The 26,827-nt window shown below is 36.2% G+C and overlaps 2 protein-coding genes across 3 annotated transcripts; both read right to left on the bottom strand.

Moving 5' to 3' along the window:
• Positions 1-1,082: 1,082 nt before the first annotated feature.
• LOC127640408 (aminopeptidase N) lies at positions 1,083-13,187 on the bottom strand. Its single transcript, XM_052122942.1, has 20 exons — positions 12,653-13,187; positions 12,089-12,231; positions 11,702-11,835; positions 11,415-11,541; positions 10,967-11,121; positions 10,750-10,863; positions 9,572-9,715; positions 9,402-9,467; positions 9,205-9,270; positions 8,834-9,006; positions 8,664-8,740; positions 7,523-7,656; positions 7,313-7,368; positions 6,821-6,968; positions 4,233-4,324; positions 3,971-4,081; positions 3,636-3,803; positions 3,379-3,519; positions 3,006-3,087; positions 1,083-2,218 (listed from the first exon to the last, which is right to left on the bottom strand). The coding sequence occupies exons 1-20, from the start codon at positions 13,180-13,182 to the stop codon at positions 2,066-2,068; spliced, it is 2,814 nt and encodes a 937-aa protein (XP_051978902.1). The 5' UTR covers positions 13,183-13,187; the 3' UTR covers positions 1,083-2,065.
• A 617-nt stretch (positions 13,188-13,804) lies between these two features.
• On the bottom strand, positions 13,805-25,318 carry LOC127640407 (aminopeptidase N-like). Of its 2 annotated transcripts, XM_052122941.1 has the most exons (21): positions 25,077-25,318; positions 24,614-25,043; positions 23,892-24,034; positions 23,575-23,711; positions 23,352-23,478; positions 22,751-22,905; positions 22,451-22,564; positions 19,934-20,077; positions 19,722-19,787; positions 19,541-19,606; positions 19,080-19,252; positions 18,537-18,613; positions 18,222-18,355; positions 17,987-18,042; positions 17,746-17,893; positions 16,055-16,143; positions 15,822-15,932; positions 15,059-15,226; positions 14,822-14,962; positions 14,643-14,724; positions 13,805-14,251 (listed from the first exon to the last, which is right to left on the bottom strand). In XM_052122941.1, the coding sequence occupies exons 1-21, from the start codon at positions 25,309-25,311 to the stop codon at positions 14,096-14,098; spliced, it is 2,952 nt and encodes a 983-aa protein (XP_051978901.1). In that variant the 5' UTR covers positions 25,312-25,318; the 3' UTR covers positions 13,805-14,095. The 2 variants fall into 2 exon arrangements, with proteins under 2 accessions (XP_051978901.1, XP_051978900.1); XM_052122940.1 differs by having other exon boundaries at positions 24,614-25,318.
• Between the last annotated feature and the right edge of the window lie 1,509 nt (positions 25,319-26,827).

The following is a 26,827-nucleotide window of genomic DNA, read 5'->3' as shown; positions in this document are numbered from 1 at the left end:
CTTCCTAGAGCAGGCCGCCCGGTCAAACTGGGCGATCAGGTAAATTCTCTGGTCTGATGAAACAAAGATTTAACTATTTGGCCTGAATGGCAAGCATCATGTCTGGAGGAAACCGGGCACCGCTCATCACCTGGCCAATACCATACAGTGAAGCATGGTGGTGGCAGCATCATGCTGTGGGGATGTTTTTCAGTGGCAGGAACTGGGAGACTAGTCAGGATCGCAGCAAAGTACAGAGACATCCTTGATGAAAACCTGCTCCAGAGCACTCTAGACCTCAGACTGGTGCGAAGGATCATCTTCCAACAGGACAACGAACCTAAGCACACAGCCAAGAAAACAAAGGAGTGGCTACGGGACAACTCTGTGAATGTCCTCGAGTGGCCCAGCCAGAGCAAAACCCGATTGAACATCTCTGGGGAGATCTGAAAATGGCTGTGCACCGACGCTCCCCATCCAACCTGATGGTCCTGCAAAGAAGAATGGGAGAAACTGCCCAAAAATAGGTGTGCCAAGCTTGTAGCATCATACACAAAAAGACTTGAGGCTGTAATTGGTGCCAAAGGTGCTTCAACAAAGTATTGAGCAATTAGGCTGTGAATACTTTCCAGATGCACTGTATATATGTATATATAGTATACACAGTATGTAATTTATAATATGCAATTATAGTGTGGTATCATTTCTGATTGAGGAGCAGGAATTATTTTCTGACACAAATGTTATTAGTACTTGAAAGATATTGTAGGACTTTTACTTTCGCTTTGCTGTTACACAGGATTCAGCAAATATACTGCATTTGTATGATGCCTTACAAAAACATAAAAAGGCTTTAATAGAAAACAAGACATGCTTTCACATTTATTTAAAGCTCTTTTTTGACTAATAAGGTGGAGGAACTGCTGCTCAAAATTGAAATATACACATTATGCAACAATTAATGAATTTGTTAATGTAGCAATTTTATTCACTGATAGAAGTGCAAGGACAAGAAGAATAGAAAATCTGACCATTGTACTGTAAGAAAAATCGAGCACAGTTCATATACAGAAGACTGGAATCTCAGGCTTGTGTGTTAAAAATATTTTATTCAGCTTTGTCCCACCTTCATAACCTTTCAGAGAATCTGGGTAGAACTTTTTTGTCTCGTGCCTATAAAAACTTAATAAAATAAATGTCATGCCGTGCAAAGAACTCTGAACTCAGATTTAAATAAGCTGAGATGGATAATGGTCACGTAGGCAAACCAATCACAGTTTTACTTACAACTTTGTGTGTGTGTGTGTGACATATTAGCAAGTTATAAGCAAGTTGACTATTACAAGTTGACAAAGAGAGTTTGAGCTCTACAAAGAGGGGCCTCTTCATAGAAATGAGCATTTAAAAGTGTTGATATGGTAAGCCATGTTTTTTTTAATACAAACAAACCATCTATATCAATACAGAGCAAATTACAATTTAACAAACAACCAAAAACTTATAAACAATATTAGTTATACTAAACAATTAAACTATTTTTTTTACTACTTTAATTATTGACTGATTATTCATTATTTCATAAAATTATTTTAAAGGTGCCCTGAGTAACTCTTGTGCTTGTGTCATCTTGGACTTCCAATGGCACCTGTAGGCATTAGATGTATAGTAGAAGATTCCAGTCACAGATGCCATTGTAGATATTCACTATTCTATGTCAGCTATGATTAATTTAATACATAATAATACAAGCTGCAGTGTCCAATAATAGGGCAGTTACTGAGATGAAGCAAATAGTATTCAGCAGGTCATGTGATTCTAACATGGTTTCCCCCATGAGGGGACCATCTCCATATAGATATTTTCCATCTGCTGGATCTCACTGCATCAAGCTTATATAATGTTTTCTCATGTGAGTGGTCATGGTTTATACATATGTTTTAAAATGACAATTATTTTGGATACTGGGTGCACCTTTAATTTAATATATACACTGTCCTCCTATACAGACAAGAATATTTTTTTTCTTTAGCATCCTTTATACAGAACACACAAAAGACTGATGTCAATTGTAGAGAGTGCAATGTGTTTAAGCTGTTTCAGCCATAAGCCAGTCTTTAATTTCTGTCAGGTTTTCGGTCACCCATTTTATATTGGCTTTTGTCGTCTCGATGGCCTGTTCCAGAGCTGTTGCTCCCGGGCCAAATCCAATCTCTGCATTGTCACTCTTAAACTGCTGAAGCTTTACACAGATTAAGATATGTGGAAACAGAAATGAATTAGACATGTCATGTGTTAAAGTTTGATATAGTGTCCAAGTACTGAATTAACTGTGCTAACCATTTAGGAAAGGTGATCAATTAACCCATTTATCATGCTATTGCATTAAAGGGATAGTTCACCCAAAAACTAAAATTCTCTCATCATTTACTCACCCTCAAGCCATCCCAGATGTGTATGAATTTCTTTCTTCTGCTGAACGCAAATTAATATTTATAGAAGAATGGTTCAGCTCTGTTGGTCATCAAAATGCAAGTGAATGGCGACCAGATCCCAGAAGCTCCAAAAAGGACATAAAGGCAGCATTAAAGGGATTCATAGAACTCCAATGGTTAAATCCATGTGTTGAGAAACAGATCAATAAGTCCTTTTTACCATCAATCTCCACCATTGACCAGACCCAACTAGTATGTGGCTCAATGTGAAAGTGAATGTCTTAAATTACTTAAATATGTATGTGTTTCTCACCTACACCTATTATATAGTTGCAAAAGACAATAATTTAAACACTGGAGTCTTATGGGTTACTTGTATGCTGTCTTTATGTGCTTTTTGGAACTTCAGATTCCTGGTCACCATTCACTTGCATTGTGAGGACCAACAGAGCTGAGATAGTCTTCTAAAAATCTTTGTGTTTTGTAGAAGACAGAAAGACATACACATCTGGGATGGCATGGGGGTGAGTAAATAATGGGTGAACTATCCCTTTAACTAAACATGATGAACAAATATGTTAATTCCATACAAACCTGCTCAAGTTCTGATTCTGTTGAAAATGATTTGGTTATGCCACTTATAAGGTTGGCAAAGTTAAAGGACCCAACACCATACCTAGGGAGAGAAATCACTGATTTTACATGTGCATTTGACAGATGCTTTTATCCAAAGCATTTTACAGTGCAGTTAATGTGTACATTTGATCAGAATGAGCATTCCTTGGGAATCAAACACATGACCTTTGCATTTCAAAAGCCATGATATACCAGTCAAGCTACAGGAAGAAGGTTCATCATGTTTATCATGTTTGTTGGTCATACTGTATTCCTTTACAGTTTACAGTTCATTAATTACCATGAAAAGTTCTGCAATACATATATATTGTATATGAATGTTTGTGCTCACTCTGTGAACATGTACTCCCAGTTCTTTCTGACAAATTCCCAAGCCAGTGTCTGACCATCTGGGTTGCTGGCAATATACACAATAACAGATGTAGCATCCTGTTTACGGATCTTTGATGCATCAAGTGTATATTCAAGGTACCTAGATTTATGAAAATGGAAGGGGGAAACAACTTTTGTTAATTAATCTTCCTAAAATACCTTAAAAAATTTTAACAATTATTTATGGTCACACTGAATGAAAACTTTAATGCAAACCTTTCTAAAAGATTGCGATCTTTTGTACAAGACAGGGATGACATGAGTTTATCAGCTTCTATAGCAATGGTGGCATTTTTAAACATTTGCCAGCCAAAATCCCACTCATCAGAGCCACCTGCAGCAATAGCGCTGCAATACACTGTAGACCTCAAGTTGGGGTGAATCCTTTCAAACAGAGACATAAATAAGGTCTATGATAAACATTCATGGCTAGATTGAAAATCACTTTTGTCTAGTTTGATTATTTAAAAGTTTGTTCCTTCTAAATTTAGATCACTTTAGGGCACTCTCCATATTTTGGTCATCCTGTAAAGAAAAGTGAGTAAACTTACGGGTTGTGGTTTGGTAGGTCCATCCACTGTCTGAACCAGCTTAAGGTAAGGTTTTGACAGCCATCTACACCAGTGCTGCATGCAACTCTAATAGCATTTACCTGATTGTATCTACATGAAATAATAATGTAAACATTGTAAAATATTTATGATTTTTTTACCCAATAAACATAATCATCCAACTGTTATTCTAATGAAACAAAATGCCGTCATGAAACCTTCGTCATTGATTACATTCAGAAATACAGTAAAGTTCACATACTGCTCTGTATGTCCAAAGGGTACATGTGACCAATCCTCTGTAATATTCTTGAAATATGCAAAAAGGGGGGTCACTTGCTTCTTGAGGTAGTTCTACAAATAAAATAAAATAATAATAATTATATACATATATATATTAATTTAACTCAAAACATGTATCATTGATTTTATATATATATATATATATATACACACTGGCGGCCCAAAGTTTGGAATAACGTACAGATTTTGATCTTATGGAAAGAAAATGGTACTTTTATTCAACAAAGTAGAATTCGACTGATCATAACGTATAGGCAGGACATTAATAACATGAAATATTACTATTAAAATGTGAGAAAAAAATGTCCGAACTTCTTAAACTACTTCAAAGAGTTCTCATCAAAAATCCTCCTGTCAGTTTGTCCAGATACTCAGGTGACATTTCCCCCCACACTTCCTGCAGCACTTGCCATAGATTTGGCTGTCTTATCGGGCACTTCTCACGCACCTTACAGTCTAGCTGATCCCACAAAAACTCAATGGGGTTAAGATCCACAACACTCTTTTCCAATTACCTGTTGTCCATTGTGTTTCTTTTCCCACTCAAACCTTTTCTTTCTGTTTTTCTGTTTCAAAAGTGTGTTTTTCTTTGCAACTCTTCCCATAAGGCCTTCCCATGAGTCTTCTCTTTCCTGTTGTACATGAAACTGGTGTTGAGCGAGTAGAATTCAATGAAGCTGTCAGCTGAGGACATGTGAGGTGTCTGTTTCTCAAACTAGAGACTCTGATGTACTTATCCTCTTGTTGTACATCTGGGTCTTCCACATCTCTTTCTGTCCTTGTTAAAGCCAGTTGTCCTTTGTCTTTGAAGACTGTAGTGTACACCTTTGTATGAAATCTTCAGGTTTTTGACAGTTTCAAGCATTGTATAGCCTTCATTCCTCAAAACAATGATTGACTGATGAATTTATAGAGAAAGCTGTTTGTTTTTTGCCATTTCTGACCTAATATTGACCTTAAGACCTGTCAGTCTATTGTATATTGTGGCAACTCAAAAATAAACAAATACAATGTTAAGTTTAATTTAACAAACCAAATAGCTTTCAACTGTATTTGATATAATGACAAGTTAATTTCTAGTACCAAATGTGCAATTTAGCATGATTACTCAAGGATAAGTTGTTGGAGTGATGACTGTTGGAAATAGGGTCTGTCTAGATTTGATCAAAAATTACTTTTTTCAAATAGTGATGGTGCTGTTTTTTATATCAGTAATGTCCTGACTATACTTTGTGATCAGTTGAATGCCATTTTGGTGAATTAAAGTACCAATTTCTTTTCAAAACATCTAAAACTTTTCATTATTCCAAACTTTTGGCTGCCAGTGTACATATATATTTAAGCAATATAACATGAGCAAGAGTGTGATATGGCCCTACATCAACACTGCTGTGATTCGGCCACAGGTAATCACAGCAGTGATGATCCAGCAGCAAGATTGCAAGTGTGATATTGCTTATATACAACAGTTCAATGAACAAGTAAATTACATTTTTTGGGGGAAAAACTGAGTATGGTCATAAAAACGCATTTGTGCATGGAACTACTTTCTTATGCAGCGGTTGAATCTGCCATTGCTGATTCAAAATAAATGATGCGTCAAATCCTTCCTTAGTAATTTAAAAAGTTCACTTCAGAAATAGTATCACGGCTTGTGCTGTACCTAACAAGTTATTGGATGAACAAGGATGGATGGATGGATGTATGTGTTTGTGTATGTGTGTGTGTGTGTGTGTGTGTGTGTGTGTGTGTGTAGAGAGAGAGAGAGAGAGAGAGAGAGAGAGAGAGAGAGAGAGAGACAGAGCATGTGCAATCACCTGTTGCCACTTCCAAGCAGAGAAGATCATCTTTCTCAGTGAAAAAATATCGGTCCATGTGGGGATTTTTCTCCCTATTTCGTGGTAGCCGGTGCGCAAGAGTCATTCACTATAGAAACTGCAATGTCCTCCATTTTAAACAGTGTGTTCACACCAGTGTGGAAAGTCTGATCAGATGTAAGCACCTTTAGTTTGTGTAATTAATCAGCCTGTTGTGTCTCAGCTGTGATGAGCCATAATTCTGAAGTTGTTCGTTTACAGCCATTTAAAGCTATTTCCTAGCTTTAGTAGTAGTAATACAAGTGATCATATAGTGCTGTATGTAAACACTGGCTGAAGAAGATTCATTTCACGTCACCTAACTGGCTCATATTATATATAAAAATGATATTTTTCCACCACCTGCTGGCTAACATATGTAATGTAAATAAAATACATGTAAAAAAAAAAACACATATGCACTGCTCTTACACTTTAGTTTAGAATGGCACGAACACAAGCGGAGTGATACACACAGAGTGAAAAGTCTGAGTGCTAATGGTGTCAGACAATCAGTGCTAATGGAACGTCTCTCGTCCAATCAGATTCGAGGACCAGAACTAACTGTTGTATGTATATCACACACGCGCACACACACACACACACACACACACACACAGTACATACAGTACATACATTTTACATTAATATGTACATTAAATATTTTAGTAAATCGTTGTTAAGAACGGACCTGTAAAAGCCCATAGACGTCAGTTTGTGTAAACATCAGGTAGAAATAATCCAGATTGTCAAGAGCAGACTGCCATGGCATATATTCTCTTTCTTGAAATAAGTATTTTGTAGTGCTGAGTGCTAAAGTGACAGGAATCATCTTTGCCCTTGAAAAAGAACAACTATTTTTAGATTCAGTATGCAAATAATTTAATTTCAATAATCATGCTTAAATAAATATGTATAATATTAGATCATATAATTTAAAACAATCTAAAACAATATATAATAATGTAATATAATATAATACAATATATATTTTGGTGAGTGGGACAGAAGCACGTTCTGTATTTAAAAATATGGTACTTTATGCATTTCTTTAATTTAAATGATTGTGCATGAATAAATATTAGTTTAATATAAATATAATATAATATAATATAATATATATTTAGGAGAGTGGGATAAAGGCATGTTCTGTTTTAAAATATAGTATTTTACACATTTCTACCTTGCAAGGTTAAAAGCATCATCTACAATTTGAGCCCTGTTGATGACTGGGATGACCTATAGAAAGAAAGAAAGAAAGAAAGAAAGAAAGAAAGAAAGAAAGAAAGAAAGAAAGAAAGAAAGAAAAAAGAAATAGATAAACATGGGCAATTTCATTCATCAGAACTGAGTTTCTGTGATTTCAGTAGCTTATATGTTTCTGTGTCTTTACCTTGTGGTTCTCAGTCAACTGATTCAGTAGATGCTCCCAGTTGTCAGTGTCATAATTCACTCTGAAATATCCTGTGATGTTCAGATTTACCAAAACCCACTCATTTCCAGTTGTCTTCATTTCATTGTGAAAAGCTGCATATTGAAAGAATTACAACCCTTATATATGTGTGTGTGTGTGTGTGTGTGTGTGTGTGTGTGTGTGTGTGTGTGTGTGTGTGTGTGTGTGTGTGTGTGTGCGCACGCGCGTGTGTGTGTGTGAGCGCACACTTTGAGGGGATCAAATGTCCCCATAAGGATAGTAAAACCCGAAAATTGTGACCTTGTGGGGACATTTTGTCGGTCCCCATGAGGAAAACAGCTTATAAATCATACTAAATGATGTTTTTTGAAAATGTAAAAATGCAGAAATGTTCTGTGAGGGTTAGGTTTAGGGGTAGGGTTAGGGTTAGGGTTAGGGGATAGAATATAAAGTTTGTACAGTATAAAAACCATTATGTCTATGGAAAGTCCCCATAAAACATGGAAACACAACAAGTGTGTGTGTGTGTGTGTGTGTGTGTGTGTGTGTGTGTGTGTGTGTGTGTGTGTGTGTGTGTGTGTGTGTGTGTGTGTGTGTGTGTGAGCGTGTATTTATCACTTTGTGGGGACCAAATGTCCCCATAAGGATAGTAAAACCCGAAATGTTTGACCTTGTGGGGACATTTTGTCGGTCCCCATGAGGAAAACAGCTTATAAATCAAACTAAATTATGTTTTTTGAAAATGTAAAAATGCAGAAAGTTTTCTGTGAGGGTTCGGTTTAGGGGTAGGGTTAGGTTTAGGGGATAGAATATAAAGTTTGTACAGTATAAAAACCATTATGTCTATGGAAAGTCCCCATAAAACATGGAAACACAACGTGTGTGTGTGTGTGTGTGTGTGTGTGTGTGTGTGTGTGTGTGTGTGTGTGTGTGTGTGTGTGTGTGTGTGTGTGTGTGTGTGTGTGTGTGTGTGATGCATGAAATTGCTAAATTTCACAGTTGCTGTTTTTTGTTTTTTTTCCCCCTTTTGAGTCTCTACAATGCCAAGATAAAACTAAAGACAAAATGTTTTAGTAACTCTTAGGACAAAAATATCACGTTTTGGGGGATTCATTAATACCAGTTCTTTCCAGGAGCCAAAATCGTGACTGCTCCACTTCTGCCTTCATCCAGTTGATGGGCACAATCCATTCATAACTACAAGGATCAGAAAGAGGGAACACTAAAGTGAATTGACCACAACAACAAGAATATCTTCTCAGGTAGATCTGGAAAAGACATTATGCTTACTTGAATGGAGATGGTCGCTCCACTATGGAGTCAGGATCCAGAAGGAAGTGCTTCTGGGAGACCTGGCCTGTCGTAGTGTTGACCATGACCACTGGGAATCCCATTTGAAGAACCCAACGGTCCATTATTTCTTTGACACTTAAGGGTAGAACTGTTCCAGTCTTATCAACTGCCTAGTGGTGTAAAATTAGAGTAATTATATTAAATGTGTTCACACTCATCCACTAGATGACAGCATTGACCAACGTAAATGAGTAAGGTCTGAGTAGTGAGATTTAATTACTCTTTAATTAAACATTTAAATACTTGTTCAATCATTATTTGGACTTATTAAGAGAACAGAGTATGTTTTTATTTTTGATGCAACTCACAGTTTGAAGGTGCTTCCACAGATCTTCACCTACTGTGTTTTGATAGGCAAACATGTCTAGATATGTCTTTTAGAGGAGGGACACAGAAAATATAGAGAAAGAAAATGAGGAAACATAAAATTTAGAGCAACAAAATGAGGAACAATACACAGAAATATCTGACTTGTTTTAACTAAACTGTAAATTAAATTACTCACATTTAGCCCTTGGACAAACACAGGTTCGGTGAGGAAGTCTGAGAGCATTCTCAGCACTGACGCCCCCTACAGATAAAAAAGTGCATAACACTGAGTTTGTCAGCCATTTTAGAACCGAATTAGTCCATAAAAGAATTGACCAAAGTCAAAGTTATGAAAGGTCTTTGCACCTTGCTATAGGACACTGCATCAAACTGCTCACTGATCTGCTCTGGCTTTGTAATATCTTCCTCTTTAGAAGACAGGGGATGAGAGGAAGCCAGAGCATCCACAGAAAAAGCACGGTGTACATCTTTGAGGATAATCAGATCTTTCTGAGAGAGTGATAAGAGAAAGGAAGAAAAGAGAAAAGAAGAAATTATATATGTCTATATGTGTGCACACAAAGCCTATGTGTAAAAAGGAAAAGAGGTAACAATGAATATCAGAGATTTAATAACAAGTTAAATTCCTTAATAATATTAGGGCCTACAGGCTTTCAGTGTTTAGATTTTTGACACATTAATCAGGCTGACATATCACTAAAATTAATTTAGACATTTTATGAAATTTCACTTACAAAGTACCAATTTTCTGATGAATATGGCAATTCTCAAGATTAAAAAAAAAAAAAAATAATGTTATTTTATTTCAAAAATCTTTGTGATAAACTGTCAAATAAATATTGACTGTTGCAAGTTTCTTGCATACTCAAACTTGTACCACACTGGAAGGACAGTTACCAACAACAGTTTATCTAAAAAAGCAAAAAGAGCATTTTATCCAAATTCGATATGTCCACGTGGCAAGCAAACAAAATGAAAATATGAGGACATTTTAAGAGATTTTGTTTACAATTAAGTACACTTTTTTTTATTAATCTGACAAATCTCATGATTGAAAAACATAATGTCTAAAATAATAGAGCTGTGTCACAGTCTGAATTGTTTCCACCGGACTACATTACCCATCATGCACTGCCATCTGCTTCTGATTGTTCTCACCTGATCTGTTTTTCCATTTCATCATTAGCTTTTGTGTGTATAAATAACCCTTAGATTTTGTATTCCTTTGTCAGTTCTTGTTTGTTGTTGTTTTGAGTTTCTGTTTGTCATCGGTTTTTATTATGAGCCTGCAAATAGGTCCTCTGTCTCATCTCAGCAACAACTCATGACAAGCTGTTTGGGTTGTAATCCAAAAAACCCAGCAGAGAATTATCATTTTCGAGCCATTGGTTCTCAGAATTTCCCTGTGGTTTTTCTTTTAACCCCAATTAAATAATACAAAATACAATTCTAAGCTTTAAGCTTATTTGGACCATTGCATGTAAACATTTGTTTGACAACTTTATTAGTATGTGAAAACTCACCACATTCCAAGATGGTTCAGCAAAGTCTGCACCAAGATATGATACATAAGAGGCAAAACCTTCATTCAGCCAAACTTCATTCCACCACCTCAGAGTCACAAGGTTGCCAAACCACTGACCAAATAAGAGTATAAACAAGCCATTACACCATATGATAACATACAATAGGTAAGAATGTGAAAGATACTGATATATCAAGATTTAAATAAATGACTACCATGTGTGCCAGTTCATGGGCTATAATGGTTGCTGTTCTCTCCTTGTTTGCATTGGAAGAGATGACTGAATCATACAGAAGGTTTGTCTCTCTGTATGTCACAAGCCCCCAGTTCTCCATTGCCCCAAAGTAAAAATCTGGCAGAGCAATCTGGTCTTCAAGATGGAGATTTAAAATTAAGCACCAATATCAAATGCATTTCTGGTTAAAAGAAATCTTGGAGTGGGTTGCACCACATTTTGAAGATTAATGAAACATCCCTGATCTGTTTCTCAGCCTAACCAACATTGTACAGGTGAGTTTAATCTTAGGAATAAGGTTTTTTCTAACTTGTTAGCAGAACCACTAAATAATCAGTTTCTTCAAGTATATTTGGATCTAACAGAAATGAACAGCAGTTCCTTTCCAAAGATGAATCTTATGAGATGATTTAGACATTTAAACATACCTGATTTAGAGAGTGGATATGGTACATTATAATATTTTTCAAAGAACATGAGAATTGGTCCAGTTATCCTCAAGGCATAATCCCCATGGCCATCCTCAATGGCTTTCTTACGGGCCCATATCCGTATCTATTCAGAGTAAACATAATTAAGTAATTGCAAATATGCTGTAAGGTGCATTTTGTGGCCAATAAATGTGAGACTTTTATCTTGTAAAACAGTTGTACAGCACATCTGAAACTTTTATTGATCATTCCAGCTGTAAAAATGTGTTAAATATGATCCATACCAAAGTCTGTTCCGCTGATATAACATTTGTGTAGTCACTGACAACCAGTGCTAATAGATAGGTGGACATATTCTTTGTGGATTCAAATGTTGTCACCGTAACAGCTTGGCCCTCAAGAATGGTGTCCACTTTCTCTACATTGAAAAACACAAGGTTAGTTTAAATGCATAGATTCAGCTCAATCTCAATTAAATCTGTGTCATATATTGATTAAATTGCTTGCACATTTTTAAAACTACTGCTGTGTTGTAACTACCATCACACTGTGAAGCGCACATATTTGATTTGCAGTACAAACTACTACAGTAGACAAGTGATCCTGTTCTGGCCTTCATGGCTATCATTGACATTAGGATAGTTAACATTAAGTGTGTTAAGAGAACTGACCAGTTTCCATTCCATTGGACAGGGCGACGGTTCCCATGTCATGGACAAGAGTGATGTTGAAAACTGCTCTCATTGCAGGTTCATCGAAACATGGGAAAGTTTTGCGAGCATGTGTGGGATGCATCTGGCTGGTGGCAACTATCCTGGAGAAAATAACTCTAATTATATCACACTAAGATAAGGACAGTGTCCCCAACATTTACACCAAAGGTAGATATACAACAAGAGTAGGGTTTTTAGAATGCCATTTCAGTGAGCAATGAAATGTGTTAAAGCACATGATGATTTAATCATGCCTGACTAAGATATCCTTGTGTATGTTATGTAATGTCTAAAAACAGCTTTAGAGATCCAGTGAGTTATTATCTTCTTTAAATTGTACAAGAGTCAAACTGACATATAGCTATTGAGAGATTCATCAAACAAACATGTGACCTGCTCATTGCAGTGGCCTTGATGCTCTTGTTAGCTTCATTTCCAATCTGCTGCCTGAGAGTTTATTATGTACCTGCCTCTTTAAATTGCAGATATGAGTTTGTTGCTTTAAAAAATTATTGGACTTACTTTTTTACTCCATTCTCATTGTATTCACTCCTGTAAAACCCCGCCAGGTCATCTGCAAGCTCCCCTACAAACTCTGTGTAAAGCGCATAAAAGTCCCCAGGTTTCAGTTTGCCCTTCAACTCTATGACAAGGTACTGAGTTGTCTCCTGCATCCAGGTTTTCTGTATTGTGGGCACCACTGTGGTACCAAGTCCCAACAGTCTTGCTAGATATCCATCTGTTGAGGTCAGGTTCAGCTTATTGGAGTGAATGAGGATGAGATCTGTCTCCTTCACACATTTGAAGACCACAATGGACTTTCCAGTGAAGACAAAAAGGCCATCAATGTTTGGCTGGAGTCGAGGCCAGAGAGAGACGTTGTAGGAGTCTGGAATCAGAGTGTCTGGAAGACGGTACTCATTCCATGGCTCATTAGGAGGTTCAGTTGAAGGAAGAATCTGAACTGTCCATAACCCAACTATGGTGGCTACTGATGCAATCCCCAGAAGAGTGCATCCAACACACATTGCACTGAAATAGATTCTCACCATGTTCCCTATCGAATTCACCAGAAGTCAGCAAAGATCAGACCAAACTGTGAGGAGCATTTTACTGTATTTAATTTTTCTCCTTCCAAAGGTTATAATGGCTCATCTATTAACATGGAGACTAGCCAATGAAAGAATGTGAGAACCTGATAAGATGAGGAGCACAGAGATAATTTATTATTATAGCATGCTTCTTCCCTGACATGTTTATGAAGCCATTACTCTTCAGTAAAAACGTGGAGGTGAGAACCGTGGGAAGAAGCTCACATTTTCTGTGCGAAAAACAAACAAACATCGTAGTCCTTTGGATTAACATAGATTTTGGTCATATGTTTAGATTTACAAATTGGTTTTTGATATTTGTTATAAGATTATGCAATATATAGGTAAACAATTACCATAAATTATAATGAATTAACTAATACATTTTAATTACAAATAAGGAATGATACAACACAAGGGATAAATCCGAAGAATAAAGTACCATAAATTACCTAGATTAAATTAGCTAGAAATGTACAAAGTAGTTTTACAGATAAACAGCATTGTAGATCATAAAAGTGCAAGTGTTTAAACGGGTATTATTAGTTGTTATTACTCATACACATAGAGAGAAAACTCTGTTTTCATTGGTTTATTTTCATTGGACAAAATACCAAAATGATACATTTTACAAAAATAATCAACTGGGAAATTTTGACAATCATAAAACAAAGCACTCTTTAAGGAAAGTCTTCATACAGTATACAACGTAATAGGACGAAAGTACATCTGGAAAATATTACAATCTAAAACATACAGATTGCAAGAATAAATAGCCATTCCTTTCCTGTTCTAACCATTTAGACCTAGCAAACCAATGAGTGCCATTTTTTCTCTTCACCTTGAAGCAAACAAACTACAGTATGTGCATTAGTCAGGACTTGGATTCTTCACTGAACCATTCTAAGACGGATTTCTGGTTGTCTTTGACCCATTTGATGTTTGCTCTAGTCCTCTCGATGGACTGCTCGATGGCGAGGGTGGCAGAACCGAAACCTACTTCAGCATTGTCATCCCTGAACTGCTCCAGCTGTGTTTTTGAAACAGGGAAGTGGATTATTTCACAGGGTGTAAAATAGAACATTCAGGTATAAGAATCTGCTGTGCAAGATGACATTTGTTAAATTGTTAGTCATTGTTTCTTCCTCTTTATCATGTTGGCTTGATGGTACAACATTAACTAAACTTCGAATTTACACATTAGATGGCCAAAATTATGTAGACAAGCAAACACCACACCTATATGTGATTGTTTTTTCTATGAGCATTTGAAAGATTGGTCTTTACTGGAATTAAAGGGCTTAGCCAAACCCATTAATTACAGTAGAAAGGGTGTCCAAATACTGTACTTTTGGCCAAGTAATGTACATCAAACACCACTGATTGCAGGAAATAAATTAGTCCTGGTGTAGATCACATACTTCTTTAAGTTCAACTTCTGTTGAAAATCTCTTTGTCACACCATTGATCAAATTGGAGAAAGAGAAAGATCCACCTCCATATCTGATGGAAAAGGATAGAACATTACATTACAGAACATGGCTGTCAACATTTTTAAGCATATAATAGTATAATCCCTCAGTATTAGATTCTTACTCACTGATTGAAAATGTATGCCCAGTTGGCCTTAACAAATTCCCAAGCCAAAGGTTGGCCAACCACATTGCTTGCAATGCTGATAATGGTAGAGGTGGCATCTTGCTTCCGAATTAGAGTTGAATTCAAAGTGTATTCCAGATACCTACAAAATAAATCAAAGAATGTGGATTTAGAACAATGTAGTTATGACAATGCACATGAGAAAAAATATGACCTAGTTAGCCTGTAGTGAGCTCACCTGGTCAGTAACATGGACTGGTTGGTACATGCAAGTGCAGCTCTCAGTTTCTCAGCCTCTGAGGCAATGGTGGCATTTCTGAACATTTCCCAGGCAAAGTCCCATTCCTCAACACCACCTGCAGCAATGGCGCTGCAGTACACTGTAGACCTCAAGTTGGGCTTTATACTGATGCAGAGGAATTTGGAGGAACCAATTGTGAAAACTTTAGTTTTCTGGTGATCTACTAATATAATTGGCTGCTATTATTATGATCTATAAAAATTCTGAAAATACTGAAAATTAGTGATAGAACGATATATCGACCAGGCTGATTAATTGGCCAGTATTTCACAATATTTTTTAGTGAATGTTGTTTAAATAATGTTTAGAATCAGTGTAAATTCAACAATTTTGTAAACTTAATTTGATTACATTTAAAGTGTTTTATATATATCTGCATTGTATCGACTATCGGCCACCCTGCTGTCTAGATATTTGTAGATCGGCATTAGCCATTTAAAACCCATATCGGTTGATCACTATACTGAAAATGCTCATAAAACAAAATAGCAATTATATATGATTGATTGATTGATTGATTGATTGATTGATTGATTGATTGATTGATTGATTGTTAATAATATTGGCAATTAATATTGCAATTTGTTTTTTATAAATAATGAGTTTTTTTTCTAAGTTGTATTATCTTATTTAACTAAGATGCAACAAGAATCTGCTTCAGTACAGTTTTTAACTATGAGGTTATAAAAATGAAACTCACAGGTTGACGGCAGGATTGTCCCGCAACTCTTTGAACCATGTTTTGACTAGAGTGTTGCAGGCTTCCACACCAGTGTTGCAGGCAACTCTGAGTGCATTTACTTGGTTATACCTGCATAGATGAAGACATAAATTAATCGGATTCATTGAAACCACTCCAAAATATTGCAAATAAATTCCCAAGAGCAAATCTAAACATTGAAGATGTATCATGCCTGTATGTGTTTGACTTACTGATCAGTATGTCCTTCTGGAACATCTGTCCAGTGTGTAAGAACATCGAAGTATGCATACAAGGGTTCTACCTGTTTTTTAACATATGCCTACAGGTAAAAAAAAAAATGCATGTTAGACATCAAGACCTGTTCCATTTGTTTGATGTTCTTATGATGTTTGATGTTTGATGTCATGGTTGTCTCAGACAAGAAGGTCCCAGATGCAGAGATGAGACAAAAATTAGCTATATTAAGCAAAAGACAAAATACAAACAAAAACTCTCACGAAGGAGAAAAAGGTGAACTAGAAACAGATCTACTAAAATACTAGAACCGTCCAAAGGCTCAATAGCAAACCAACAGACTCAGGGAACAGACCAATAAACTCACAAACACACAAACGATGCAGCATAGGACTCAACATGAAGTGAGCTGATATAGGGAGAGGAAATTGGGAGAGCAACTGGAGCTAGCAAACTCAACATGGCAGAGTTTACACCTGCAAGACACAAGAGGGCATGAGAGACAAGGCAAACACAGAATAAACACTTAGACAAGACAAAAAGATAGTCAGGGGAGGCAGAGTCAGGCCAGACTGCGACAGTACCCCTCCCCTGACGGACATCTCCTGGCATCCACAAGAGACAGACCAATATAAAAGGAACCAAAACCGAACCATACAGGAGAGCCAGGATTCAGGCACCATGCTCTGAACATGAAACACAAAACAAACCAAAGAGTGCACAGCAGGGACACAACAAACCAAAGCTGTGCGCTCACACAGAGACAAAAAAACAAGAACAGGTTGAGCACATAGTCAGGAGAGTACCCCTGAGGACAGAACAGGGTGGATCTAGCGGATCTGACAAAGGTGCAAGATCAGGTGAAGAGCAGGGAACAGGCTGGGCAGACAAGGAAGTAGATCCAGACAGGGAAGGAAGACTTCAAGGGACAGACTAGATGACCTGAGGTTCAGGAAATGGTAAGGGACCAAAAAGGGGACTAGTACAGCTGTAGGGAAATGGGTTGGTGAGGAGGCAGACCGAGGTCAGGGATAAGGAAAGGGTAGAGAATGTCTCAGTCTTGAAGAGGAAGGTATGTGAAGTGGCTGGGGACAAGACTAGACTTGTGGCCTCATGCAGAAGTAGAACCAGAACGGACTTTAAGGGCACTGGATACAGGGACAGAATCTGGACAGGCTGGACAGTGTCTGGAGGGGACTGGATAGGCACAGCGGTAGCCGCTGGAGAAGAGTTAGGTAGGGGACAGGGATGGTGTCAGAATGGGCAGTGACTGCTGGGAGCTGGACAGGGTCAAGAAGGGCTTTGACCGCTGGTGTGGGGTCCGACAGCCAGGGAGGAAGCTCCAGGCACGAAGTGATGTCAGCAGGGGAACAGCCTCCATCGCCATCTCCGTCGCCGAAGAAAGACAGGACATGGAGCATGAGTTTCTGGATCCCGACACCAGAACCGAAACAGAACCAGAAATGAGAGTCAGGATCCAGACACCATGCTCTGAACATGAAACACAAAGCCAACTGAAGCGGTGTACTCACACAGAGAGAAAAAACAAGAACAGGTAGAGCGCGTGGTCAGGAGAGTACCCCTGAGCCATGCACTCAACACAAAGAACAAGAGTGTCAGGATCCTATCACCACAATAAATATGACTGAACAAGTGACAGGATCCTGACAGTTGAAGGCAAGCTTACCTGCATTGGGCTGTAAACCTCAGTGCGATCAAACATCAGGTAAAAGTATTCCAGGTTATCGAGGGCTGCCTCCCAAGGCATGTACTCAGTTTCAGAATGGAGATACTTTGTGGTCCTGAGAGCCAATGTTGTTGGAACAATTCCTGCTCTGTTTAGGGTAGAAATGCATTTGAGTAGTTGGACTGACTAATGAAAATTATATTTGAAACATTGAAGAAAGGAGTAGGTTTTCTTATCTTACTTGGCCAGGTTAAATGCATCATCAATTATCTGCGCTCGGTTAATAACGAGGATGTTCTAATTTGAAAACAAATTAAACAGTTGCTATTAATTATTATAAAAGAACAAATTCAACATTGAAAACAATCCAAATATTTTCAAATATTGTTGAATCAATATTTTGTGTTGAGATTGCTTGCTAAAATAACATTTTACAACTCTTTCTCTTTCAATTCACTCAATGTATTTCTTCTTACCTCCTTAGAAGTCTGGAGAGCATTAAGGAGGCGTTCCCAGTTTTCATCATCATAGTTTACCCTGTAGTATCCTACCACATTGATGTTGGCCAGAATCCACTCATTTGCATTTGTTTTCATTCCATCGTTTTGAGCTAAATTACAAAAAAATATAGTTGAAGCAGAAATGCAATGGCTTTATATTCAGGGAAGCGTTTTCAACCCAATCGTCATTTGCAATGATATTTAACAAAGGGGTTGACAGCATTGACTCCTGGAGGTGTCTTTTCAGTAATAATTTTAGGTCTTTATTGAGACTGGAGTTTCCAAACTCACCAGTTTTTTGTAGCAGCCAATATGGTTCTTGCAATGCTCCTGTTTTCATCCATTTAATTGGTACAAACCACTCATAACTGAAAATATATATATATATATATATTCTTAAATAGTAATTCAACAATTGAGCAAACACAAAGTAATGGATTCTTAAAGAAATTCTAGTTATCTTTAATGTAATTAAACAGTTATAGGTCCAATAAAACACTTTACAATAAGGTTCCATCTGTTAACATTAGTTAACGTGAACTAACAATGAACAATACTTTTACAGCATTTGTTCGTCTTGGTTAATGTTCATTTTAACATATACTACTACATATAAAATGTTGTATTTGTTCACATTATGCACTATGATCTAAAATGAATTAACAATGAACAGTTGTATTTTTATTAACTAACATTAACAAGATTGATAAATGCGGTAAAAAATACATTGTTCATTGTTTATTCATGATACCTAATGCATTAACTAATGTTAACAAATGGAACCTTTTTGTAAAGTGTTACCAAATTTTTTTTCTTTTGTCTTTTTTTCCATACTTGAATTCTGATGGCCTTATTGGAACAGAGTCAGGATCCAGGAGGAAGTGTTTCTGTGAGATCTGGCCAGTTGTAGTGTTGATAGTGACCACAGGGAAGCCCATTTGAAGAACCCAACGGTCCATAATGTCACGCACAGATTTGGGGAGACTGGTGCTGGTCTTGTCCACAGCCTATATCGTTTACATCATGACTCATGAGTACTTGTCTTTTGTCTCGGCAAATCAAAGTATGGTACATATGACGTCGATATTAGCTTTCATTCAACATGAATCTTGTGACCACAGAGTCACAATTTACAAAATCTTAATCTTAATCTTGCTATACATAGTTGTCTCTGCATACAGTATTAAGTTTGGTAGGAGAAAGTATTTTAACATTGACAAAATGACATCACCTTTAAAGGAACATTCTTATTTTGCTTAATAGATGAAATTGTATTTTATCTTAATGTTACATACCATTTGAAGATGGTCCCAAAGGTCTGTGTAAACTGTGTTGTTGAATTTGAAATAATCTAGATAGGTCTGTTAAAAAAATCCAACTCACATTGAACACACACACAAAAAAAAGGGATATTGAATTTTGACCTTATTTTCGAATGTACATTACAACAAGGGTTAATGTACTGAGGGAACTTACTTTGAGTCCATCAGTAAACACTGTTTCACTGAGGAAATCAGAAAGCATCCTTAGTACTGATGCCCCCTAGAAGAAGAGAGTACACATTATCAGGCTTTGAAGGTGGCTGAACTTTCCAACAGCATGCCACATAATATTCAGCATGTTGTTCTTCATTATTAGACATTAATGTCATAAACATTTAAATGTAGCAAACAGTTCTGACATGCTACCTTACTGTAGGAGATCGTATCAAACACTTCATTAATTTGCTCTGGTCTTTGGATGTCCTCTTCTTTAGAGGACAAAGGGTGAGAGGAGGCCAGTGCATCTATGGCAAAAACTCGGTGCACATCATTCAGAACAATCAAGTCTGTCTGTGGGATAGATACAAAGGAATAAAGTATTTGTATTTCATCCCTTTTGTTATAGATAATAAAATCAACTGCAGGGTTGTATGCTATACAGAATTTAGTTGAGAATGCCTTTCAAATTCAGTTGAAATTCTAAAGTTGAGTTTTAATTTAGCAAACAGGATGTAGAATTATAATTCAAATCTGAATTTAATGAAGCAGAATTTAAATGGATTGAATGTGTAGTATGTTTCTTTCTTTAGGATGAATTATACAAGAATATGTTATCATACATTATTAAAAACTATAAATACAGTATATATATATATATATATATATATATATATATATATATATATAGGGCTGTCTATTTAACGCGTTAATCCAGTGCGATTAATTTTACAAAATAATGCGTTAAAAATAATTAACGCATTTAATCGCACTTCCCCCAGACCATAATAAGGACGATTCCTGAGAAATTCAAGCTTGTAGTACCACCTGTTTACTCCAGAGGGCAGTAAGTGAAACTTCAGCTGTATGAGCAACGCGCAGTTTATTACAGTGAAGAAAACACTTCATTAGGCGTTCTTGCGTTCAAAACACACGAAGGGATCTCAAGATGCGTTTAAAGATTGAGTATTAAACTATATTTAACTTGACAGTGACTTAAACATTTTATGTTTATGATCCAACACACCAAAGACGCGACAAAAGCATGTCTAACGCAGGGTGTGGCTGGATTGAGATGGTGCAAAATTAGGAAATTACCCCATAAATATCTAATCACAATTAAAATCAAAGAAATTTCCTTCAAACTTATTTATAAGTACTACCACACTAATTATTTTCTTTAGATCGATTTAATTGTGATGTCGATATATTCTGTACATTTTGTGGTCTGCAGGAGGAAACATTTTTTCATTTATTTTGGAGTTGTCTCTACTCTACTTGTTTTGGTCTGATTTCTGCAAGATTGTTAGAGATCATATTATTCCCAGCTTTCAACTTTGTTTTGAAAATGTTTTATTCTTTTTTTTAGCTATGACATGTCTCTTCATAAGGAATATTATTTGATTAATTTTCTGCTTTTGTTGGCAAAGTTTAGTATTCATTAATGTAAGTATGATGGTTATAAACCATTAGTTTTATCATTTATATATTAGTTTTTTCAGAGGTTTAGCAATACCTAAGAACAATTTCCAGTTTGAGTAACAAGAAAGCTGTATTGTGTACGTGTATAGAAATATGTAAACAATTTGATATTTTTATTTAAACTGTTTATTTATTTTCCTTTTTATGTTGTTTGTTTTAATATACCTCTTGGCTCTAGATGTAAAAGATTTGTAAGCATTAATTTAAAGAAATCATAATAAATCTCCAACTGATTGACAAATTCACTTGTGAAATGGATTGCTGTGAACTGTGTGCCAATGACTGATGAACAATAATATGGTAATAAACAATACATTGTATTTTAAAGCTGCTTTTTATATTGTCTTATCAATGATTAACTCTTCTGCTATAAGAATGTCATGCATTTTAATTATCTGAAGATTTTATATATATATATATATATATATATATATATATATATATATATATATATATATATATATATATATACAGAAATAGATTAAAACAAAAAAGCTATCTAAACAACCAACATCATGTCAACTCAACAAATTGTATGAGATTGCGAAATTGTAAAATATCATACAAAAAGTTCAAACTACTATTGCCATAGAGACCAACCAATAAACAAACAGAATTTCAAATTGTTACAATACGGGCAGCAAATTTGAGCTAGTCTCTTATCCAACATTTGTTTTAAGGAAATGTCAAATTAGGTTACTTGTTCATTCCATATTTATTTATGGTCTACAAATGATTGACGTATGTCGATAACATCTCTTTCCAAACCTCAATGATTTCAATCTTCTGTAGTACACAAAAGTTATTTTCCGATTAAAATCAAGGTTAGGTTTGGGGTTTGGGTGAGGGGTTTGACTTTATGGATATGTTTAGGTTTGAGTTTGAGCTCAAACTTAGGAAAAAATCATTGTTCGTTGGTTTGTTCAGTTTGGAACAAAATCAAAATGTTAATTATTTTGACAATATTGACCTTAGTTTAGAGAATATAGTCTCTAAAATGCTTCAGGGAATCAGTAGGTTAAATTAGTCAAAATGTTAGACAAATTTTAAGTTTCATATCAAGATCTTTCTATGTTTTGTCCAACCCTCATCAACACTGGCTGGCAGTCTAAAAGCGGGTAGTTGTGTTTGCACATAAGCAAACTTTGCTAAATTAAGATAAGATTAAAAAATTATATATTAGCACACCAATGTTTTTTTTCATATAGTGTTTGTATGGCTTTGGCGTTAACTTCAAGCACTTACGATGTTCCATTCTGGTTCAGCTTCATTCGCCCCAAGATATTCGACGTAGGATGCAAAACCTTCATTGAGCCACAAGTCGTTCCACCATCTTATAGTCACAAGATTTCCAAACCACTTATAAAGAAACCGGCAGGGAGAGAGAGAGAGGGAGAGATATTATGAGAAAGCATTTACAACCTTTACTTCAACCTGATAAAAAAGGAACTTCAAGCAAAGCAACAGTAGATATCAGAGAAGGATGTTGGGGATCTTATCTCATTGCACATTGACAGTTTGATATTGGAGAAAGACACCTCATACCTGGTGGGCAAGTTCATGGGCAATAATAGTAACAATGCTCTCTTTGTTTGCATTTGAGGATATTTCTTTATCATACAGCAAGGCAGTCTCTCTGTATGTGATTAAGCCCCAGTTTTCCATTGCCCCAGCACTGAAGTCAGGCAGTGCGATTTGATCTGTGCGACAATTGTAGGAATGAAGAAAGCTTACAAATTTTGAGACTGAAATGTAAGATTATGTGGGCAAAATATCACTTAAATACATGTACTGATATAATGCATTGTCAACAAAAATTCTCCCATCATTTACTCACTCTCATGTCGTTCCAAACCCATATGACTTTCTTTCTTTCTTCTGTGGAACTCAGAAGGAGATATTCTGAATTAAGTCATATGGCAATGAAATGAGGGTGAGAAAATAATGTCAGAATTGTAACTTTTGAACAATCCCTTCAGGTGAATTATCCCTTTAAAATAAACGGAAATAACCCAAACTCATCTAAAGTTTGAGCATATCATTAATCAATGATATATGAATTTTCACTTTGATCATGAAATACTGAACAACATTCTCAACTTTAAGACATAACAGAATAAACATATACTATATCATACTCTCTCACCTGATTTTGGCAGTGGATAGGGGGCATTAAAATATATCTCAAAGAATTTGAGAATTGGTCCAGTCACGTCAAGTGCATATTGTCCTTGGCCTGCATTTATCACTTCTTGACGGGCAAAAATTCGAACCTAAATGCGAAAAATACAACATCTTGTTGTTGGAAATTTGTTTGAATCTTGAATTGATGTTTAAAGTTTTCTCAAACTTTTTAAAGAGATACATACCTGAGGATTTGTATCACCTTTTTCAATGCTTATGAAATCGCTGACAATAAATGCCAACAAATATGTTGACATTTTTTCTGTGGCCGCAAATGTGGTTCTGGTTACATTAACGCCATCCACTGTAATGTTGGTGGTTTCTAAACATAAAGAAAAAAGAGATGTGAACATATTCACTAATGAAATTTTTTATCAATATAGTGAGAGATACATTCATATTACAGCTTCTTAAATCAACTTAATATATTTTGGTTATTACACTCTATTGGTCTACTAATGACAAAAATACGTTATTGTACAAAATAATGTGTTTTAGTTACCAGTGTCAATGCCATTGGAGAGGGCTGTTGTTCCCCAATCGTGTAGAATAGTGATGTGGAATACAGCTTTCATTGCTGGTTCATCAAAGCAGGGGAAAGCTTTCCTGGCATCTGTTGGCTGCATCTGGGTTGTGGCGACAATTCTGGAAAAGAAGGAATTTGAACTACTAATTAAAAAACATTACTAAACTATATGGTTTTGTTTGTTTGTTTGTTTGTTTGTTTGTTTGTTTGTTTGTTTTTAATCATACAATGGCCGTCACTGGGGTGGTACCCTTAAGTGGACAAAAAGATACTGTTCAGGTACATTTTTGTTCCCAGAGGAATAACCATATAAATGTAGGCAAATAAGTCCTGAGGGAAAAATTATGAACCTAAAATGAGTTAACTAGAGGTACACTGCAAAGAAACTAACAAGGAAAAACTATTCACATTGCAGTGAAGTAAGAAATAACCCTTATTCAAAGAGAAAACAAATTTATTTTCTTACCCCATTAGCAATGAACTAAAAAAAAAGGTATTCTTGAGGGTACACCCCACTGACCTTTAGAACTATGTATGAACACTTTTCAGAATAGGTGGAACTGACAAGTGACAAACAGAGGAAAATTATTTTTAAAAAAGCATCACAAAAGTCTAATAGAGACTGGATATGTATCATAATCATAATCATTATTATTATTATTATTATTATTATTTCAATATGTATAGTATATCCTTACTTCTTAACTCCATTCTCTTCATATTCACTTCGGTAAAAGCCACCCAAATCATCTGCAAGCTCTCCTGAGAACTCGGTGTAAAGCTCATAGCTTTCCCCAACAGTTAAGTTAGCTTTCAGATGAATCACCATATACTGCGTTTTCGTCTGCATCCAGATTGAGTCAATGGAAGGAGCTGTTATGCTTTCGAGAGCTCTCAAGGTGGCATTTTTTGTCATTCTCAGCTTATTGGAGTGAATGAGGATGAGGTCTGTCTCTTGCACACATTTGAAAACCACGCTGGACATCCCTGTGAAGTAGTAGACACCCAAATTAGGGTCCGGCTGGAGCCGTGGCCATAGGGTGACATTGTAAGATTCTGGAAGCAGGGTTTGAGGAAGCCGCCACTGATCCCAAGGCTCATTGGATGGAGCGGTTGTTGGAACCAAACCTGTGATTGTTCCTGATGTTGTTGGATCCAAACCTGTGATTGTTCCTGATGTTGTTGGAACCAAACCTGTGATTGTTCCTGATGTTGTTGGAACCAAACCTGTTGCTGCTGTTGTTCTTGGGGTGGACACTTGAACCTCATTCTCATTGTTCTTGGCCTTCTCTTGGGAGTAGACCACCGAGAGGGCTATGATTGTGGCTACCGCTCCAGCAGCTAGCACAATCCCCACTATCCCGACAGTTTTACTGATGTAGAAACCTTTCCCCATGCTTGAAGTTTACCGTATGACAGGATGAGAGGAGTGGACATCTGCATGACTTTTAAGGCATTCAAGGAAAACTCTCCACCCACAAGAATGAATGGTTCATCCATTACCACAGCAACTCTTCAGTGTACAAGAGGGCATCTGGAACCTCTTTCAAAGGGTCAATGATATCTGTGACAGTAAATTCATGCAAACCATTATCTTAATGTGATAAGGCTCGATCAAAACAACAAAACACAATTCTGAATGTTGTTGGCCACTATTCTTGAACAATAGGCTTTAGTTACAACTTTATTTTTCAGTGCCTCTCTTTTAGGGACTATTCTCTGAACTCTGAACTTGTTGTTTGCTACTTCTATTGATTTTGAAATACAGTGGATGGCGATCTGCAGTAAAGGCAAGTAGGTTCATATTGATAAAGCTTCTATAATTTCACTGATGTAAATCGATTCAATTTGCTGACACAAACTTGCATTTTACAAAAAGGACAATGTCCTCAGAAGCAAATGTATTGTACACTGTTGTAACCATGTAACTGTTGGTATAGACAATTACTTGCTGGAATAAATGTAAAAGGATAACTTAATGTCACTCTCATGTCATACAACATCATTTTAAGTAGGAGTGAAACAATCCCAAGTTTAATCTTGGTTTGGCTGATTTACTTTGCATTTACCATGAGCAAAGGACAAGATTTATAACTAATTAACTTGTAAAATACTCCCCCTGTGGTTGTCACGCTGTTTTTTGTGCATACTTCAAAATAGTATTTTGGTAAGGGGTGATTGCATTGATGTTACAGGTAATCAGTCTTTATGATACCTCCTCCTCATCACATTAACTCCTATCTACAATTACACTATAATTGAGGTATTCAACAAAGTCACAAATCTCAATAATAAAGACCTTGGCTTTTGTTGTCTAATCTCAAAGCAACATTATAAAGATTTATTAACAGTATGGTGTCATAAATGACCTGTAGTATGTCAAAATAAATACATAAACACAATAAAATAGCAGTTAAGAAATCACACTGATAAATATTAACTTTATTTTAAAATTAAAATGTTTGGATGTTAACAAAGGGCCTAAAACTTTTATTATCTATCTATTCATTTTACATTGGCTTTATATTCTGCATTGAAAGAACTGGAGAAAAGATGCTGTTGAAACTTAACAATGCTGTTCACTTGATTTCCAATATTTTGCAGGTAATATGTCATAAAGTTATATAAGTTCTGTCAGTTTTCTTGCAGACTGGAAAGTAAAAAATGCTCATACCACCATTTAGTCATTTCAAGCTCTCATCTGAGCTCTTCTGCAGTGATATTTAAAGAGCCATGGGAATAAAACCTGCTGTCCATATAATGCAGCTCATCTGTGTGGCTCATCTCAACATCATTTTCCCAGGTTTGTCATTGTCCGACTGCTCACACAGAACTATTCTCCACTGAACTAGCAGACCCGTAAGAATGTTTATTAGTCTTGGCGACAAACACTATTACACATTTCCACCATT

Source organism: Xyrauchen texanus, chromosome 49 (genome assembly GCF_025860055.1).
Source record: "Xyrauchen texanus isolate HMW12.3.18 chromosome 49, RBS_HiC_50CHRs, whole genome shotgun sequence".
In the NCBI taxonomy this organism is placed as follows: Eukaryota; Metazoa; Chordata; class Actinopteri; order Cypriniformes; family Catostomidae; genus Xyrauchen; species Xyrauchen texanus.
The sequence above is the reverse complement of the archived record's forward strand: the minus strand, read 5'-3'. Positions and strand labels throughout refer to the sequence as shown.